General features: G+C 44.2%; 1 protein-coding gene across 1 annotated transcript in view; it reads left to right on the top strand.

Moving 5' to 3' along the window:
- LGR4 (leucine rich repeat containing G protein-coupled receptor 4) overlaps positions 1 to 21,517 on the top strand; it is a 101,867-nt gene that overhangs the window by 56,122 nt on the left and 24,228 nt on the right. Inside the window, 2 exon segments of the mRNA XM_041729769.1 lie at positions 17,812 to 17,883; positions 19,129 to 19,200. Coding sequence (XP_041585703.1) covers positions 17,812 to 17,883; positions 19,129 to 19,200 — 144 coding nt within the window.

Here is a 21,517-nt window from a genome sequence, read left to right on the forward strand (position 1 = left end):
AATTTCAATTTTTTTGTTTTATTTTATTTATTGGAGATTATGCATTATATTAAGATTCCAGGTGAAAAAAAAATAAAATAAGATTTAAATCAAGTTAAATACAGGTTTTTTTTTAGTGGCCAGGCTAATGGATTATAGAATATGTGTAGGTAAGAAGGTAACAGTTTGATACTAAGAACATCAAAGACATATAGCCCTGAAGGAATCTAAATTCATCTCACAGATTGTATCCTACAGCCCAGCTGTTGAATAGTAGATCCACGTCAGTGAATGCTTCCTACCAAGCTCAGCCTCTCCCCCAACATGGGGAACAGGAATCAAATATAAGCCACATAGGTTAGATGTGCTCCATTGCTTCTGACAAGAGCATTGAAATAGCAGTTAAGGATTTAATAAAGTTTAGGTGAAATTTTTCTTCCCACACTACTTAGCTGAACACCATGTTCCCACAGCAAAAACTGAACAGAGATTATTTGCCACTTCTAAGCTTGTGAACTGGGTCAAGTTACTTAACCTCCCTCTGCTCAGTTTCTTTGTCTATAAGGTACCGATAGCAACAGTCCCCCTCATAGTATTCTGGTGAAGACAGAATGAATTAATAGATGTTAAATGCTTGGGACAGTGCATGAAACAGAGCAAGTGTTATGTAAATAGCCAGTATTTATTTTACCATTTTAAAAGGGCGCAAGAAAAAAAAAAAGAAAAGCAGTGGAATGTATAATACTAAATGTTATCTTTGGGTAAAAAAATTAAGTGTATATTTTATTTTTGCCTCCCTTTTTTCTTACAGTGAACATTAGTTATTTTGTAGTAAATGGTTATTCATTTTCTTATTGAGATGCAATTGACTAACTTCAGGTGTTCAACATAATGATTTGTGTATATTATGAAATTATCACCACAATCAGTCTAGTTTATGTCCATCACCATTAGTTACACCTTTATTCTTGTGATGAGAACTTTCAAGATTTACTTTCTTAACCACTTTCAAATATGTAATACAGTATTATTAACTGTAGACAGTGTGCTCTACCTTACATCCCCATGACTTATTTATTTTGTAATTGGAAGTTGGCTCCTTTTGACCCTCTTCATCCATTTTGCCCACCACACTTCCTAATTATTCATTTTTAATTTAAATTTTAAATTAAAAAGGAGTGAACTATGTGTTTGAAGCCCCCACCTCCTCACTCCCACCAGTTGAGCTGTTCAAGATGCTTTACCTATTTATTTTTTCCTTATTATTTATATCTTTATAAGTATTTACTATATAAATATATTTATTTATTTATTTATTTATAGAGTTTTAAACTTCAGGATTAGTCTCCCTTTGCAGAATTATGCAACGAAAGGACATTTACAAGTGGCTGTTCATCTGTTGTGTAACCACTGTGGGATGTGTGATGCACCAGATAGGAGACGGAGAGGCTCTCCTTGCTCTAGGTGCAGCGATTGGGTGCAGACCACCTTCATTGATGCCGTGGAGCGCCAGCTCCATTCTGAGGGATTTTGCAGTGAGGGCCTGGATATCGAGTGAAACATGCTTAGTCTCCACTTTGTGAAGTTCACATCTTGGATTTCTTAAAATCTCAAATGTCACGCTCATGAATTCTGTTAATTGAGACTTTTCATTGGAACCAAATTGCATTTGACTGCGAGTTCTTTGTAGGTAGGTCACATCCTTTCTATATTCTGCTTTGGCAGTGACGGAGCCCATCAAATCTAGCCAGTACATCTTATCCAAATATTGGATGGGATTTCAAAAATGATTTAAGTTAGGAGAGCTAATGGGTGTTTTTGAAGAATACTTCAGAATAGTCTTTAATACTCTGGAAATACTTCAGGCATTTAAAGGAATTTTTTTTCCATGTTAATAAAAGCATGGTAAAGAGCCCATTTTTTTCCTTTATAAAACATTGTAGTTGATTTTGACATTCCAAAATGATGCTGCCATGACTATTGTAATATTTCATAAACAGTGTAACCATTTATCCAGAAGTCATCTGGAAGTCATTTAAGAGTGATTGTGAAGCTGAAGTGCCCTGAGTCGAAATGAATGATTTGCTGACGTTTTTAGTTTTTTGGGTTTTTTTTCTCCCCCATTATAATTAATGAGGCGCATTTTACAAGATGTGACTGGGTTGGCCGCATTTTATATGTTGATCCAGAATGCTTGGACTAGTAGGTGGAATCGTTTCCCAATAATACATAAGAAGTGTTTATAGATACTTAAACATCTACTTATTCTTTCAACCAACACTGTATCCTGCTCTGTGCCAGGTTCTGTAGTAGGTACCAGGGGTACAGAGACAATTAAGTATGGTCTCTGTCCTTGGAGGTGACAGTAGGTCTGTGGCCTTTTGCCTAATGCCATAGCCATGAGCCATAAGTAGCTATTTAGTTTTAGATTTAAAATTATTAAAATTAAATAAAAAGTCCAGTTCCTTAGCTAAGCTAGCCATCTTTCGAGTACTCAGTAGCCCCCTGGGGGTAGGGGCTATTGTATTTGACAGTATAGACAATAGAGCATTCAGAGCACTGCAGAAAGTTCAGTTGTACATTGGTCTAGAGGAAGATATGGAAGTAACACTTGATATAGCCTGATGAAGACAGAGAAGTGTGTGTAAGGTCAGCGAAAGCCTAAAGTAATATGTTTACTCGAGTTTGTAGGATTTGGGAAAGGCTTCCTCGAATAGCTTCAGCAGAGTCTTGAAAGATGCCTGGGAATTCTCAGATGGGAATAAGGATGGATGCCCCAGGAAGAACCGTGTAACGTGTGCAAAGACATAGACGTAGACATTTCAGAAGTGTTAAAACATCCGTAGTAACAGTTACTCTTAATGAAAGGGACAGAAGTGTGATATATTGAAAGATAGAGAAGTATCAGGATATGTGGCCAGATCATAAAGGGACTTTTTAAGCCAAACAGTTTAGACTTAATCCTGAAGGAACGAAATTGGATATGGGGGCGAGCAGTAGGGAAAAGACTAGATGCCATTCACAGATCCCCCCGCCCCTTTCTGGGAATACAAAAATATTCTAATCCAACATCAGAAACTTTGGAACAGTCTCTTGATTTTTGCCTCCTGGTTTCCTACTCTAGCATGGAACTCCTCACAGGAGTGTTTTAAACGGAAAATGGAATAATTTATGTAAAAGTGCTTTGTGGCCTTATAAAGTGCTATATCCACAGGAGGAAGGGCGAGTTCAGTAATCTTCATAAACATCGCAGTCTTTGTTTTTCTTGAAGTATTTCAGGGGGAGGTTATTTGCTTGGGGATGGACATTGGAATGGGTCAGTATAGGTTTCTGTTAGCAACGTCGAAGGAAAAAGCCAGAATTCTTAGAAAATATTCACTTAGCATTCACAGAATCTAGTCTGATGTGATTATGAGCACAACTATTTTCAGCTTTCCTTCAGACCTGCAGGGCACTGGTAGGCATTTGGGGAATGGCTGAAATGTGGAGTCGTGAACATGATTTAATTAGAAACAACAGAGGGGGGAATATCCAACCGCTTTTCCATAGGCTGCCACCAAAAAGTCCACGGATGTTACTTTGAGTTTAGATGTTGAAAAAGCAGTTAGAAACCGTTGCCAGCTTTGGCGCTTGTACGGTGTATTGTTTAATACATTCTAGAAGATGAGGATAATTCCATTTGTTTCAAGAAGTGCTTTGACTTTGGAAGGCTCACAATGCTAAAGTAAGACTTAGGTCTCCGAGTACTGTTCAAGCTCACTCATCATCTTTCTCATCGGTAGGACAGTTAATTCTAAATTAGGGCATTACCGTGCAAGAAGAGGACTAGTGAGTAATTTGAACAGGGAGATTTCAAATCCGGTACAAGCAGTGGGTCAAAACCCCATAGTTTCAAATAGTTTAATCTGGCCTATTTACACATCGAACATGCTTTTTATATAGGTATGTGTGTGTAAATATGTGCATACGTGCGCACACACACATAACATTTCAGACTTATGAACTGTTGCGAGCGTAAAGAATGTTCACACGAACCATTTAGTCAGAGTCCCCAAATTCCCCAAATGTTAACATTCTCTTTCCATATACACGCACACAATAGGAGAGCTAAAATACGTATGTACGTTTTTTACCCCTAAACCATTTGAGAGTAAGTTGCGGTCATAATTCCCCTTTACCACTGCATACTGCATTGTTACTCCAAACACAAAGATATTCATTTAAATGACTGCAGTACAGTTGCCAAACTCAGAAAAATAGCGTTGATGTCTATTATTATCTGATCTGTAGTTCTCATTCAAGTTTAGCAGCTGTTCCATAGATAATTCTCTATAGCAGAAGAAAAATAAAATTCTGGTCCATTATACGATCAAGAGCCACAAGTTATATCTGATTGTTGTGTCTTGATAATTTAAGTTTCAAAAACCATTTTTTTCCCCCAGAAAATGTGAGTTTCTCAGTGGCTCTGGTGGTATTTGATAGTTAAAAAAATACTCTGTTCTTGGTAGCATTCTCTTGCTCCACCTTATAGTGCTCTGTTGGGATGGTTTGGTAGGAAAGATTACTGCTCTTACTGTTGGGAATACGCAGTGAGCTCACAGAGGGACACTGCTTGTCTGGTTCATGTAAATTCCGAGTGTCACTTGGAAAACTCTCAGATTAGGGAGTAAGGGAGTAAAAAGAAAAATAAGAAGAGAACTAATTGGGCCAGCTTTGTATTGGATAGGCCCCTTCCCCCAGAACAGATGTTGTTTTGTTTTAGTTCATAAACTGCTGAGCTGTATTCAGTCCCATTTTGCTGATGAGGAAGCTGAGGTTTTCCTCCGAGAGGTTAAGTAACTTGCCGAGGTTACATAGCACGTTAGTCATGGACCTGGCTCTCCTCCCAGGCTATGCCTCTGTGGATGTGGAGAGCATGGGGAAAGACTTGTAAGGCAATTTGTTAATTCAACAAACTTTTGTTAGGTAGAGCAGGGTGTTCAGTGTTAAATTAAATGGGATCCTTGCCTTCGAGGGAGATGAGTGGTGTATTAGAGTTTGGGGAGTTCAGAGAAGAAACAAAGTCCCGCTTATTAAAAAAGATTAGGGAAGACTTCATCCAAGAGTTGGTATTCCTGGGGAGTCTTGAGGGATGGTAGGAATTAATTCCTAAGGAGATGTGGAAGAGGGAGTGTGAGCAAAGATATAAAGACTGGTACAGGTGTTAGGAATGGCGATTGGCTTGCTTGTAGGGCTGAGTTCCTGAAAGGAAGTTATGGGAAAGAAACCTAGAAAGGAGTTTGGGGCCAGACTGAAGCTCCAATCCTGTGCCTCTTTCCTGGCAGACTAATGAGGAGATTCAACTTTTGCATGACTATTGAAGCTTTTTGAGCTAAGAAATGACTTGACCAGATACAACCTTCAGTAAAGGTAATCTCACCACACCCAGTAGGATGTTTGTGATTGAGACAGTGCAGAGAGATAAATGGAGATGCTGATGGCAATGGTCCAGATGAGAATGAGGGGAATCTGAATTAGGGCACCTAGGGAACCCCTGCAAAAGATGCATGGAAATAGAATCAAGAGGACATCTCATCTGGAATGATGGGGTGACATCTGTAACACTTTCACGTAGGATTCCCAGGAGTCTGGTGTGCTTTGATAAAAGATACAGACATTCAGACGTTATAGAAAGGGCAATTGTCTTGGAAGAGAAGCTATTATCCTTGAATATACATATGGAATTTAGGTGGGATATGAGTAGGGGGTCTCTGGAGATATAGGCATGGAGTCTAGTAGAATAGAGATTTGTGGGTATAGATTATAGAATTAGAGTACTATGGGTATATATTTGGGAGTCTTTTATTTTAAGGTGATTACTGGAAACATGAGATTGAAAGAGCTTGCCAAGAGAGCGAGGGTAAAAGAAAAGGGAAGGAAGCCAAAGACAACTCCTTGGGAAACACTTGAATCCGGGTGTGGGAAGAAGACCAAGTGCCAGAGGAGCAGGAGAACTAGGGCAGAACTGTGCCCCAGGAGCTGTGGGAGGAGAGATTTTTCACAAGAAAAGAAGGATCAACATTGACAGGCTGGAGAAAGGTGCCTGTGGCCAGATATTGAGAAAAGGCCTTGAATTTAAGGTTTTTAAAGAATCATTTCAGTGGGGTTGTGAGATTGACTTTGGGGTCAGGAAGTGCATGAAGAGGCAGACATTTGGGGCCTGCTGTAGGTGGTTTTTGGTTTTGGGAGAATAGCTAAAGCTTGGGATATGTACTGTATTTGACAGGAGTCCCCAGGGGTTAAGAGACAGAAACCCAGCTGAGGCATAATAGAGGATTCATTGTTTCATGTAGAACTAGAAATTCCAGAGGTGGAGTTGGCTACAGATGGTACTGGATCTCAAGGTTTAAAAGTCATGAGAGTCTTCTCATGCTCTCCATTTCTTAACTTTGTCTCTAATTTTGTGTTTTGGCTTCATTCTTTCCTGTTGCAAATAGCCTGTCTCCATATGGAGGGAAACCCAGGTGTAGGAAGAAGACCAAGTGGCAGCCCTAAGCACGTCTTTGCATCTTGAGATCCAAAATGAGTTTCTAAAGTCTTCCTTGTGCTTTCAGCAGAAAACTCGTAGGAGGACTCTGGTTAGCCAGACTTACCTCATGTGCTTGTCCTTGACCCAGTTACTCTGTTTGGGATGGCAGGGTCCAATGTGGCTTATGAATTGCTCCCCACCCACTGGGACTACTTGAGGTGGACAGTCCTCCCGGAGGAGGCAGAAGGGAGAAGAAAGACTGGCAGAAAGAAAACATAGTTATCTCAGCCGATTAGAATCTAGTAACTAGGCGCATTGTAGGAAATGTTTGTTTAATTGGGTCAATCTGAAATGAACAAAGGATCAGTGAAGAATATAGAAAGGTCTCAGTTAAAGCCTAGGTAGTATTAATTCATAGTGGAACCAATGGGTTCTGTAGCTTTGTCCTCCAGTGCTTTGCAGTTCAGCAGTAGAGGTGATGAAACGTGAGGTCTACTCAGATTTTGGATTTGGTAAGTCAGGACTTCATAGGGGACTAGGGGATATCAACCAGGAGAATCAAGCAGTTCATTGTTAAAAGGCTTGACATGGGATTCGGAACACGTAGAGACGCAACTAGAAACCGGTTTGTTGGTTTTCTTATGTATTTTTAAAATTTTTTAAAAATTAAAAAAATATTTTATTTGTTTATTCATGAGAGACAGAGAGAGAGAGGTAGAGACACAGGCAGAGGGAGAAGCAGGCTCCATGCAGGGAGCCCGATGTGGGACTCGATCCCGGGACTCCAGGATCGTGCTTTGGGCTGAAGGCAGGCACTAAACCTGCTGAGCCACCCAGGTGTCCCTACTTATGTATTTTAATCAAGGCTAATTTTTTGTCCTTTGATTAAAAATAGTAATGACTTGAAGTAAGTGAACATGTATTTGATTTTCTGCTGGCATAATTTAATTTCCCAGTGAGGAAATAGGCTAAGTCATTTCTTCCATGTATTGTCCATTCTTAATCAATCCATGCTTGTTTAACACAGTATTATATGCTTTAGTAGAACCTTTAATTCAGAATTTGTGTATTATTTTCTTCTAATAGGTATTCTCACTTCCTCTTAGTTTGGATTATGTTTATATCATAGATAATGTTGGAGGCGCTAAAAAGTCTGTATTATAGGCACACCGAACTTTTTAAGAAAATGATCATAAAATTAACGGATACTCAATTTTTAAAATCTGGATCCTTATAAAAATAAGGTAGAAAGAGAAGAGAGGAAAAAGTAAGTACCCATTATCTCCAACATAAATGGCTTACACACCTAAGGTGCACGTGCATGCACGCACACACACGTATCTGTGGAACTATTTTGGTGCATTGCAGAGTCATCAGGGATGGAGGTTCTGATGCTCTGCATTTCTCATTCATTCTATAGCTACCATCTCAAGATCACAAAATATCTGTCTACATAAACTGTAGCCATCATGACCCGGTTCTCAACAATAGGAAAGATGAAGGAGGAAAGAAAGAGGGGAATATTTCCCAGTAGTCAGCTTCAAGAAGCCATCTTAAGCCTCCCATATAAACTTCTGCTCACATCTCATTGGCTAGGACTTAGTTACGTGGGCAGACTAACTATGGGATGCGGGGAAGTATATGGCTTTTGAACTGAGCATATTGCTGTCTAGACCAAAATCTCAAGGTTCTATTACTAGGTAAGAAGGGAAGAATGTTCATTGGTTGGGCAGTTGGTTAAAGTACATTTGGCTGCAAGAAACAAATTAAATTCGGAGTAGCTTCAACAGTAAGGAAATGTACTATCTTGCATAACGAGAAGACCTCCCCTAGAGCTGGTTAATGGAGCTAGGTCACATCCTCAGGAACCCAGTTTCTTTGCCTTCCTACTCTGCTCCTCTGGTTCAGGTAGCACCGGGGTTGCAGTCACTTCACGAAGTCTATTTAGACGTGGTAGCATCCAGGAAGAGAAGAGAGTCATCCCTTCTATTGTATCCCCATTTAGGAGGAAAGCTACCTTTCCCAGAAACCCCCAGCTGACAGGTCCAGCCCTAAACCAGCCACTGGGATGGGATCAGTATGATTGGTTAAAAGCAGTCGAAATTTACTCATTGAGCGGCGTCATGTGAAGGAGGTGATCTTTGAACGAACCCAGGCTATGCCAGGAAGGCATGGATATTTGCTAAGCATGATTCCTCTCTCTCCTCTTTACATCCTACCCATTTCATAGGGTCCATTTTGAGCCCTTTCTGCCATAGGGAGCCTTCCTGGTCTTGCTTTTCCAAGTTCCTCTTGCACTTTTCTTTGCTCCTCTCTACGAAGTGCTGGAGTGCGTGCCCTGTTCCTCGGTGCTCACGGTGCGTCAGTGTGCACGTGTCTCAGGCAACTCCTCTGCCTTTTCTCTGAGGGCTCCTATTTGGGGCCTGTTGTCACCCACTCCAGTATGACCTGGTGAAGGTAACCGCATTTTTTTTGAGCTTGAAATTGAGGCAGGAGTTAAGACAGGATTTCTTCTTCATTTTGAATTTATTGATGTTAGAAACTACCAGACTATATAAAAACTAAATTCTACTGAAGTTTTATGTTTAATGAATTATCCTTATTTAAAAGAAATGAAATGGGACGTTTCCTGGGAAAGCAAAGTACTTACTTTGCCAAACCTGTGGTGCTTCGCCTAGAGTCAAAGGTCAATATTTGCTGGTAGATGTTAGTTGTAAAACTTCTTCTTCTTTTTTTTTTTTTTTTTTTTTTTAGTTGTAAAACACTTCTTAAAAGTGGTAACATATTTCCTCATCTGGGTGGATATTGCGTGTGTTTATTGCCAGAGGTTGTCAGGATAACTTTGCCCAGGAAATGTAACCATTGCCAGGGGTTTTATTGCTCTACCTGTGATATACGTGGGTATATTCAAATAGATATATGAAATAATTTTCCCCTTCTCAAGCAAATCTACTTTAAAAACCTTGGGAATTTAAGAAGGGTTCTCAATACCTGTGTGTTCTTAAAACATATTCAGTTTTTACGTGCACTTACATAAAAGTTATATGAAGATATATAACTCTTCCTAGTTTGTGAAGAAATAGGGTGAGTAAAACACTGTTAGCTGACTCAGGACTCTGATACACGGTATCAGATGAAGTTTATTTAACCTTGATAAGAAGAATGTCCAAGGGGAGCTATTTACTTGTTAGCCCTTCTATTTACTAAGAAAATAACTACATCCTTTGGTTCTCTTAAAGCCATTCATAGAAAATACACAAAGCAACAGTGTTCTGTTTCTGGAATTTGCATTATTTTACCTTATTCACCTTGTTTTATTTCTAGGATTTACATTATTTAGCTGTGGTATAGGACCTTGGGCAAGGCACGAAGGAAACAGAGACACTTTGTTCTGTTTTATTTTTTTTATTTTTTTTTAATGTTTTTATTTATTTATGATAGTCATACAAAGAGAGAGAGAGGCAGAGACACAGGCAGAGGGAGAAACAGGCTCCATGCACCGGGAGCCCAACGTGGGATTTGATCCCGGGTCTCCAGGATTGCGCCTTGGGCCAAAGGCAGGTGCCAAACCGCTGCGCCACCCAGGGATCCCTTTTGTTCTGTTTTAAAAGACAGCAGAGCTGGGGGTCCCTGCGTGGCTCAGCGGTTGACTGCCTGCCTTCAGGATCGGGCTCCCTGCATGGAGCCTGCTTCTCCCTCTGCCTGTGTCTCTGCCTCTCTCTCTCTCTCTGTGTCTCTCATGAATAAATGAATAAATAAAATATTTAACAAATAAAAAATAAATAAATAAACAGCAGAGGGATGGTGATAATGAGGGTGAGTATATAGGATAATTAAAATGAAAGGGTGCTAAGGTGACGTCACTTTTTGTCTATATATACACATATATGTGTGTGTGTATATATATGTATATATTTCACATTTACATATTTATTTTAGAGAGAGCACGGTAGGAAGTGCAGAGGGAGAGGGAGAGAATCTGAAGCAGACTCTGCCCTGGGTATGGAGCCAGTTGCAAGGGCTCCATCTCATGACCCTGAGATCATGACCTGAGCCAAAACCAAGAGTCGGACGTTCAACCAACTGAGCTGCCCCAACTTTTTGTCAATATATATTGATACTAAATATCTCTAACTGGAAACCAGTACACCTCTTGGGGTCTTTTACAGGAGGCCGCAGAGTTCCAAGCACATAGTGGGGCCTTAATACATAAATACATGGCTGGGGACTTGGGTGAGAGGTGCATGACCATGGTTTTCGCTTGTACTTTAATACGGTTGCCGACACCGTAGGGCCTGCAGGTTTCGGGTTCTCTTTCATGAGGGGGTGCCCCTCGCGCTCGCCCGGTCGGCGTTGGCCTAGAAATGCCTCCTGTGGAGGCGCAGGCCGCCCGGGGTTGTGTCGGGGGCACCCACCCGCCTTACAGGGCTCGCGGCTGGGCGTATTGGGGTGCAGCCTGCGATAGTTCCTACGTGCAGGTTCCATGTGCCAGGTGGGGAGAGGTAGGTGTCGGAGGGAGGGCCGAGGGGGAGAGGAGGCCCCGGAAGGGAAGGGGGTGCTTAACGCGCTTTTCGGTCAGGACTCGAGGGCAGCAGGGCGCCGGGCCCCTGGTCACCACCTCTGCCCGAGGAAGGCAGCAGGCGCGGGGGGTGGGGGCTTTGGGCACCCTCGACTCTGACCTCTCCCAGTGTGCTAGAGGGATTGCCCGAGTGAAGCTCTCTGCTGTTGGAACGCGAGCGAGCTTGGGGCCGGGCCTGGCTGCTGCAGTTGCCTAACTCCCGCCTTCTCCACGCCAGGCTCCTCACAACAGCTGCTGGAAGCTGCTGCACCCTCATCCGCCCTCCTCCTGGCTCGGTACATATGTCCAGTCAGTGTGTACATTGTAGTCCTGAGTCCGCTGGGTCTTGGCCAGAATTCTAGCCAAATGGCTACAGTGACAAGCCAGAAGAAACCCAAATCCAGGCATTTCTTAGAGAAATAACACTAACTGTGTGTGTTTTTTTTTTTTTTTTAAATCTGTTTCACACTTGCCTCTCTCGTTCCTTTAAATTGCTTCCCAAGTGAAGAAATGCCAGCCTGATTCCGCACATTTCTCGAAAGTATGAACCGTCTGGCGCAGATGACATACTAGAATGTGGCCTGCTTGTTCGTACCCACCGTTAATCTGTGCCCCCTTAGCCAGCGCTGTCCCTGCTTCCCCCTCCTGGGACCGACGGCAGACAGAAAATATCATGTAGCATATGCATTGAGAAGAGAGGATATAATCGAAAACCCCAGCTTCCCCTGGAAAGAGCCGCTAATGTGAGCCCGTGGACCTTATGAATAATAAATGCGTACGAAACAGATTCATAAAGACATTACACACTGAGCCACTTGTATCCTGTTTCCTGGAATGGCTCCAAATCCAGTGGGAGAGCGGAAGTCTGACGGCTTGCCCTTTCCCCATCCTCCGCCCTTTCTCTGTCTCTCCCCTCCCTGTCGTTGCTCTCTCTGCTTCTGAGACTGTTGCAACAGGCAGAATAAATAGGAGTTGCCTTGAGGTAGACTGTGTCCCCATTTGAAGTCCTGCTAGACTCGTTCCAGCTCTGTGTGATCATGTGCACAGCCCAGAGTGTGTCCAGATGATCCTGTTGACCGGTGGACTCGTTCCCGTGTTTCGGGCCCACCCTCCACTTCCCTAAGAAAGTGCACTCCCGGAATATGTTAAGAAGGAAAATAGTTGCCATTGCACTTTAAAATCTAGCCAAGTGGTTCTTTCATGTCGGGAGAGTGGGGGGCAGTAGGGGAGCAGCTTGCAGAAAGGAGAGGAGAAAACTTGCAGAAAAGAGAAGATAAACAGGAAGCTTTCCCCACCCTTTCAGTAGCAGTCCTGAGTCCTGCTGGGGCTTAGTTGCGGCCTTACAGCAAATGCCAAGTGTCTGCAACGCGTAGGGCCCCGCGCAAGGGAAGACAAAATGAGTACGACTCGGTCCCTGCCCATAAGGGACATATAGTACGGCTTGAGGGGATGTGGCCAGAATAAGATGTGTGCCCCGTGAGAGCTTTGTCTAATACCGGTGGAATCAAAGGAAGCTGCTAGCATGATGGTTTCGTATTTGTGGCAGTATCCGACTTGGACAGTGCTGATGAGCAATGTTTCACTTGGCAGAGACCGGAGTCGGGGTATTTCAGGTGAAGGAAGTGTCATGAGCAAAGAATCAGAGATGGGGAGGCATGGCGTGCTAAGCCGTAGGACACGGGGAGCGTTGTGGGATCAGGTAAGCACGGCAGAGACGATCCACGGTGGAATTCCAGCTAAGTCAGCAGGGGAAAAAAAAGCCTTTGGGAAAATGCTCAGAGTTGTGCTTTTTTAAGATGTAGCTCCCACAGTGTTATAATTAAGTGGTTGAGGCAGGAGTCTTGCGGAGGTTCGTGGCAGTTATCTGGTGGAGGGTGGAGGGGAATTGGGGGCTTAGACTCAGGTGACGGCAGGAAGAGGAAGAGTGAATGGATTGGAACCTTGCAAGGAGGCTCTTGGTCTTTGGAGAGAGGAGCTTCAGGGTGCAGAGGGGGAGGAAGTGATGCCTGGGACCTTGTCCCCTTAGCACGCAGAAAATTGTACCATGTCCACCTTTCTGTTCTTACACTGCTAGTTTTTCCCCCTTTAGGTCTTCACGGCCATTGGAACAGTAGTAATAATGGATATCTGTGTATCCTCACTTAGCAAATTAAACGGGTTTTCTGGGGCCAGCCAACACATCCTCTCTTTTTCCATGAGAGTTCGCATTAAAAGAAGCACAACCAAGACTCCTCTACGTCCCAAATAAAGTCCCAGTGAGTTTTAGGGCCTGCCCTCACCCTGGGATCCCATCCTTAGCCCCTTTCCCACTGCTCGTCTCTGGCTGTGGGAAGGTTGGCACTGGTGGTCTTGGAAATTCCTCCGTGGCTGCATTCGGGAGCTCTTAGGTCCACAGGCCCTGCTTGGGGCTCCAGGCTACCAGGGGAAAGTGTCGATGCTCGGAGCAAGGCTATTGCCCAAGTCCACTCTTCCACCTCTCGGGGAGGTATTTCCCAACGTCTTGGTGACACACCAGGGGCATTGACGTGAATAAGCAGTGGCGCTGGAATGCTGGCTCCTCCGCCTCCCCTCCGTGCGCCCTCCACCAAGTCACCTGGCCTCCCAGGGACTCGGAGAAACGGGGCCACGGCAGTGAGATGATTAAAATGGAAGAATGTCCCTAAGCCATGGATCTCCGGGCCTGCGACTACTGTGGGCTCATTCCATAGGCCTCTTTCCCCTCAGAGCTCTTGGGACTTTGTCCCTAACCCTGTTACTTATTCACTTTGCTCTCCCCGGATCTGAGGCTTTGATGCGAGGCGTCCCCAGCGTCTACTGTAAGAAATTCTGCTCACGAAAGAAGCAAAATGGGATGGGACTTGGGGGCACGTGGCTGCTGGATCTGTAGAGCCTTCTCCAGCTGTCGTGGTTAGGACTCATGAACGCGACAGCTCGGGAAGCATGTGTTCATACAGCCCTGCGGGTCCCCTGTCGCGCTCCGTTGGCACCATCCACTGCATCCTCCAAGGGTTTATCTCCGGAGAGGGGGCCTGTATTTCGGCAAAAACCACACGTAGGGAGCTCATTTGGTCATTTCTGTTCACAATAAGTAGTGGAGGAAGAGAGGATCCTTCTTGAAGCTCAGTTACTCTAGTTTTCCCTTGGCCTATAAAGGGGGCAGGGATTTGGGAAGAGGGAGCAAGGACCCTGGCTGAGGTGGTAAACAGTCTTTTTTGTTGACAAGTAAAGGTAATCAGGTGCTCTGCATTTTGCCACTTCCCTTGTTATTTTTTAAAACACTCTCTCATGCGGCCCTAGTGTAATAGATGGAGCTCAAGGAAAGCTCATAGATTCGGGGACATTAAAAACTAATGTTAGAAAAATCACGAATCCTGTAACAATGTCAGTCTGTTTATGGTGTTTGTCTTTTACTGGACCTGAGCTTTTCTGTTTTTGATCTTTTAAAAAAATTATATTTAAGTAATCTCTGCATGCAGTGTTTGGCGGGGCTCAAACTTACAGCCCTGAGATCAGTAGTCTCCTGTGCTTCCAACTGGGCCCACCGTGTGCCACCCCTCCCCCTGCCTTTTTTTTTTTTTTTTAAGATTTTATTTTTGAGTATAATCTCTACAGCCAACATGGGGCTTGAACTTACAACCCCGAGATCAAGAATCGTATGCTCTACTGACGGAGCCAGCCGGGTGCCCCAGACTCGAGCTGTTTAAGGCAGATCTTTGAGATAACCCGGGCAGCAGCCATAGTCACATGATTACCTGCAGCCCTGCGGGGAAAGAAGGCTACGGCCCCCGTATGGTACGATGTGATTTTTTTTTTTTTTGAAATGTGATCTTTTATTATTATTTTTTTACTTATTTAAAGATTTTATTTATTTATTTGAGAGAGAGAGGGAGATCACAAGCAGGGAGGAAGGGCAGAGGGAGAAGCGGGCTCCCAGGGCCCCAGATATGCCTGAACCAGAGGCAGATGCTCAGCCGACTGAGCCACCCAGGCCCCCAGAAATGTGATCTTTTAAATATTCCCTTTAAGGCATGAGCATCCTTAATTGAATCTTAATTAGTAAATCTGAGATATAGAAAGGCCTCTTCTATATCTCAGAGAGAGAGATTGCACCAAGTGTGCATTAGGGTAGACAGTGGGGGCCGGGGGCTGTGGCATGGGAATGGCGAGTATTTTCAATGGGGAAAATTCTCAGAAAACGGTTTCTGACTAATGAGTTGACGTGTTGGTGGGTAGTAACACAAGTGTGAGATGCATGCCCGATCTGGGCACTGCTTGTGCTTGACCTAGAAGGCCCATGTGCAAGAAACAACCAGGAGCATGTAGCCTGTGTTTACGAGTTCTGGGGGTCTGCATAGGTGAGGCGTGTTCACGGAAACTGACGTCTTCGCGGGCAGTAACGCTGGAGTCGGGTATTGGAGGAGCGAAGGTCAGGTTGGGAGGTGACGCCCGGGAAGACCAGCGGTGGCGCTGGCTGGGCTAGAACCAGGAGGGTTGCTGAGGACAAATCACTTTAAATATTTTTAACCTTCAGGAGCTATTAAGACTGTCTTTTTCAGTCTCTCCCTTTACATATGGTGAACCTTGGGAGGTAAAAGGCCGAGAGCCTGATGGTACAAAGTAAGCTATTTTGAGTCTGGATCTTGGGAAGCCTTGAAAGGTATGAGGGTGCCCGGTGTGTGCTGAGAGGGCTTTTTAGGAGGAATTTAGTTCAGGTCGACCCTGTGCGACACCCGTGGTGCTGCCTGAGAAGCCAGTGTCGTGATCCTTGCTACCGAAGAAGTAATTTCACGTAGTCACTCTTGGTTTCTGAGTCCCCTGGTTCTGCACCCGCACCGGCACCGCCTGTTGCCCAACACACACCTTCAGGCCACATCCCTACGGTAAGGCGGGTAAGGATCAAGCGGTGTCCTTGCCGGGGCTATTTGCATTTTAACTGGGACAAAGAGTTCTAGAGAAAATAACGCGCCTAAAAAGTAGTTTCAGGCCTCAGTGACTTCAAATGAAGGAGCGTTTCTTGTGTCCCTAAAATCAGGGAGTACTAGAGGGGTGGATTGGAAGGCAAGGGGGACCAGAGGTCTAGGAGGGGCATGTCGTACCCCTGGTGCTTAGTAGACACTCATGTTTGTTGATGAACGAACGAAACTTTTCAGTGAACGAGTGACTCGATGAAGGCGGCTCGAGGTGGAGGCTGCTTGCAGGGAGGAGAGGGAGGGATGAAAACGGAACCTTTAAAGGAGGGATTAGAGACTCCTAACTCTGGGACCCGAACAAGGGGCGGTGGAAGGGGAGGTGGGTGGGGGGTGGGGTGACTGGGTGATGGGCACTGAGGGGGGCACTTGATGGGATGAGCACTGGGTGTTATGCTATATGTTGGCAAATCGAAGTCCAATAAAAAGAAATTAAAAAAAAATAAAGGAGGGATTACTAGGACTTGATGACCACGTGATCCTAGGGCACAGGGAGGGAGAGCGCTTTAAAAAAAAGCAACTTACAGGGATCCCTGGGTGGCGCAGCGGTTTGGCACCTGCCTTTGGCCCAGGGCGTGATCCTGGAGACCCGGGATCGAATCCCACGTCGAGCTCCCGGTGCATGGAGCCTGCTTCTCCCTCTGCCTGTGTCTCTGCCTCTCTCTCTCTCTCTCTCTCTCTCTCTCTCTGTGTGTGTGACTATCATAAATAAATTAAAAAAATTTAAAAAAAAAAGCAACTTACAGATACAAAACCTGTTGCTGGGGGAAGTGCCCCTGGTGAAACCAGGCCATGTTGGGGGACAGGGGAGGGGGGTCCTGTGCTTAACGTCCAGGCACACGGCCCTCGTTCCTAAGTCCGGCTTGGAGACCTCCCTCCAGCCCACCTGTGTACAGGTTACTCACTCGAGCTCCTGCCTTACGTCCCGCTCCTTGTCCCTAAAGTCCTGTGCAGCTTCTCCTCCCGTTTCTGTGTGCCTGGGAAGTGGGGCGCGGCAGGAACTGTGGGCTCAGACTGTCTTACAAAAGGACCCCAGGAATTCTGGTCTTTTCCTTACTCACCCTTACTCCCCGTTACATTTGTCACTTTAGAATTTCTTTAGGGAAACCTTTCTCAAAAACACCCCGTACATACATACACGTCTGTGTGTGCATACACACGGGTGCACACCCCCCCCCCCCGAATGTGCCTGTTTGCTTTATTGTGGTGGGAGTTAAAAGAAAAAATTCCAGAGACATTTATCTCATTGGGAGAATCTTATACACACACTATATGCCTTTGCTTGGAAAGTCCTGCTTATAGTGACTTTCACTTTTCGCTTCCCTTTTGCACAGAGTACGCCGCCCTTGGTAATGGAGAGATAACAGGCCGACTTGCCTCCGGGAGGCATTCCTCCTTAACAGACTGGTTTGCTCTGATCTGTATAAACACTCCTGCCTGCTGACCAGTGGCCTGTATTTATGAGGCACTTGGAAAACACTGCAAGCTGCAGAGAGTGACCATGAATAGCAAACTTAATTTGGTTTAATGTGTTTTGGCTTGCTTGACCTCACCAGAATAAAAATGTGCCTGTTTGAATTATTGTATTGGGAGTTAAAAAAAAGAAAATTCTAGAGACATTTATCTCATTGGGAGAATCTTGGGATCGCTTTAGCAAAGGTTTAAGTCCATGTTGAATGTCAGACAGACTTGAGAAATGTTTAACATAGAGCTTTAATCACAGATTAGTTTATTGTGAGTTCTGAATTTTAAGAGCCTGAATTACAATTTTTTTTTTCTTGCTACTTTTTTCCCCCTAGACGATTGGCTGGCAACGACCTTTCTTTTATCCACCCAAAGGCCTTGTCTGGGTTGAAAGAACTCAAAGTTCTGTAAGTAATGCAATTTTAGAGTTTCACAGCTGGCTGTGTATTTTCTTTTTGCATAGTCAACATGCTTGGAGCTAGGGTAAGCACAGTTTCTTTTAGTTCAGGATTAAAAGATTTAAGGAGTGGCCAATGGGTAGTGTGGGAGGCGAGGGCTGATTTAGGCAACCTTGGGTCTAGATAACAAAAGTTAAAACTCTAAATAATAGGTGTTCTGACCTTCAGTGCATTACAGTTGAATGTATTAGGCTTTTTGTGGGGCTAATGGATTGAATCAAAATCATATTTAAGCTTTACTGGTAGAGCTGTTTCTACTTACCGGATAGCTGTAAGAACTTTGAATTAGCTGACCCCAAAGGGAAAAAGGCTTACAAAAGCTTGAAATGTTAAAATCCTTTTTTTAAAGCCAAAAGGAATTAAGACGTCTATAATTTACAGAGTCTGTGAGGGACCAGGAAATAAATTCCTGGCAGTGGGTAGGGGTTTGGATCATGGCAGATGAACAGGTGAACTGACGGCCACTACCTTGCTGGGCAATCCTCTGCAAGTCACTGGACCTCTCTGGTTCGGTGAGTTCTGTGGCTTTTACCCTTCCGTTCTGTGGTCGTGATTCCTGTCAAGCAGTCACTGTATTAGTATGACTAGAAGTGGCTTAGACAACAGCAGTGACGACCTCATTTTCAGTACCAGTAAATGCCTCTCTTCTCTCTAACCGTTACATACAGTTGAAGCTCTTTTTCTGCTCCGGGCCCTCCATTCACTAAGGACGTGTCTGCTGCTCCCTAAGAGCTCAGGGTCTGCAGTCCTCTTGGAAAAATTGGCTTTACCTAATGCCCGTGTTTCTGGGCTCTGCTTTATTCCAGCTTGAAAAGGCACTAGGGACTCCAGCCGGTTTGCTTGTTCTACCTCTCAGTTAACTTGTTACACTTCCTAATTAACCTTAACCGTCCCTGGGGTGATGAATATTAATTAGGGTGCCTTAGTTCCTGAGAGTGAAAGATCCCTGGAAACGTGTATTACCAGTAGGTCTGTGTCCAGAGATGGCTTGGGAGAGCGGCTTTGGTTTCATTGTGGGCTTTATAGCAAATGCTTCTTGCTTTTTTTGCACTTCCTTGGGTACTTTCCGCCTTGACCTCTCCTCCTTTCCTGCCTTTGGAAATATTTTTTTGGATCGAAAGGGCTCTGAATTCTTCTAATAAAAAAAAATAGTAACAATTGCTTGTTATTCACTAACCAAAAATTTCCTTCCAGAACCCTGCAGAACAATCAGTTGAAAACAGTACCCAGTGAAGCCATTCGAGGACTGAGTGCTTTGCAGTCTTTGTAAGTAAGCTTTTTTGGTTTTCTGCGTTCTTAAATCATCAGTAGACCCCTCTGGTTGCTAACGATAAAAAGAAGTGCAGTCCCAGGAAAAGGGGAGATTTATTCTCTCATCTGGGATGAAACTGGGGATGGCCAGGTGCTGCTATCAAAATGCCATTTGGTGAGGGACAAGGACGTGGTTCCGTTGACCCCCTCTCGTCTCAGGTGCTGGGAGAGACGTTACCAGCATACACCGCCAGGTACGATCCCCGGAGCTTGTGCATGGCCGGGGATCCCCACCCCTCCAGAACCAGAGTTACGTGTGTACAGAAGGTCTAAGCGTTTTGTGCCGTGATGGTCGGGAAACGCCAACAGCCACAGAGACGTTTCTGTTTTGGGCAGCCCCGATAATCAGAACCAACTCATTATAATTCCCCATCCGTGGGCCTTGCACTCACATTGGACGTGGTGACTTAATCTCTTGCACTGCCTTCTTCCCAAGTTTTTCTTTTTGAAGAGGGTTTGGTTTTATGTGGAGTGTTCAAGATTTTAACTTTTGGTTTTTACCATGTTCAAAAGCTTGGTTTTCGTTCATTTCAAAAGCTTTTTTTTTTTTTTCTTTTAAGATTTTTTTTTTTTAGGGAGAGAGCATGCGTGCAAGCAGGTGAGAGTGAGCGGGGTCAGGGGCAGAGGGAGGGAGAGAGACAGCGAGCGAGCCTAGGGAGACTCTGCTGAGCCCAGAGCCCTACACGGGGCTCGGTTCCATGACCCGGAGATCATGACCTGAGCAGACATCAAGAGTCAGACGCTCAACTGACTGGGCCACACAGGCACCCTAAACGCTTTTTCTCCTTTTTATTTATTTTATTTTATTCATTTTATTTTTATTTTTTTCCTAAACGCTTTTTCATATAGCACTTCACTTTGTTCTTTTTTGCATCGTTTCCCGTATGTATGTACGTACATGATCCGAGAACAGTGATCGCTGCTCCCGCTGTTCTGATACCCGTACCCCACCCCTCCCTTCCCCCTCCAGTGGGGCGATCCAGTAGGCAGCAGTGGCGTCCCAGCGGCCATGCAACATCCATGGAAGACTTTGAAGAAGCAACTGTTTTTATATTAAACCAACATTTCTTAATGACTAGAATGAATATTATAAGCTAGTGTTGTTAGGGCTACAACTTTATAGTTTTTCTCATGTTTGGGACTAGAAGACCCAACCCCTCTGTCTCCAGGGGCATCTTAATAGAAGAGAGTGAGGAGCGCTGAACTGATGCACATGGGGATTGCAGTTCGTTTTCTGCCAAGATTAAGAAAAGCCATTAGCATCTTTATCGGGCTTGTCTGGGTTTGGATCTCCACTTTGCCACTTGCTAGCTGTGGGAGGTTGTGCAAGTTACCTAAAGTTCTCCATACAGTAGTGTGTTCGTTACTTGCACGAACAGCACTTACAGCAATATCTGACGTGTGGCATCTACTGATGATAATAATGAAATATTTTATTGGTGCTTCCTTTTGGTTATTAGTTTATCCAATTTATATAACCAGGTGACGGGGATGGCTGAAAGTAACGAAAAAGTATTCATTAATTTGTTTTTATTTCTTTGGAAAAGTATTCTTTTAAACGAGGAGCTTGGTTAGTTAGCCTGTCATTGTACCAGAGTAAGAATGCCCGTGTACGATGCATCGGCGCATGTCCCGAGTCCACGTACAGCGGGAGGAAGGTGTAGTTTCTCAAAGTGTGGCACTTTGTCCACTTGCATCGGAAGTACCAGCTTCTGTTAAAATGCAGGCCCCTACGCCATCTCCTCGATGTAATGGTATTTTCTCTTTAAAGGTAGGACCTAGGAAACTATATTTAAAAAAATTTCCCCAGGTAATTCTTATGTACATGGAATCACTCTGATATAAAACAAAATTTAGTTCACACGTATATGTTCTGGGTTACACAATTAGATTTTAACTATATCATGTAGTCGTGTAATCTAATCTGCCCCATACGTCTTTTTTTTTTTTTTAAAAGTATACTGCTGCCCTATGTACTATTCTTTTTTTTTTTTTTTTAAAGGCCTTATTTATTTATTCATAAGAGACACACAGAGAGAAAGAGGCAGAGACCCAGGCAGAGGGAGAAGCAGGCTCCATGCAAGGAGCCTGACGTGGGACTGGATCCCAGGTCTCCAGGATCATGCCCTGGGCCGAAGGTGGCGCTAAACCGCTGGGCCACCTGGGCTGCCCACGTCTTTCTTTCTATTGCCCTTTGCCCTTTGAAATAACTTCGAATGTAGGCTTTTGTAGGAAACGCCTGTAGTAGAAGATTTGATTGAAAATGTTTGAA

Source organism: Vulpes lagopus, chromosome 15 (assembly GCF_018345385.1).
Source record: "Vulpes lagopus strain Blue_001 chromosome 15, ASM1834538v1, whole genome shotgun sequence".
Lineage (NCBI taxonomy): Eukaryota > Metazoa > Chordata > Mammalia > Carnivora > Canidae > Vulpes > Vulpes lagopus.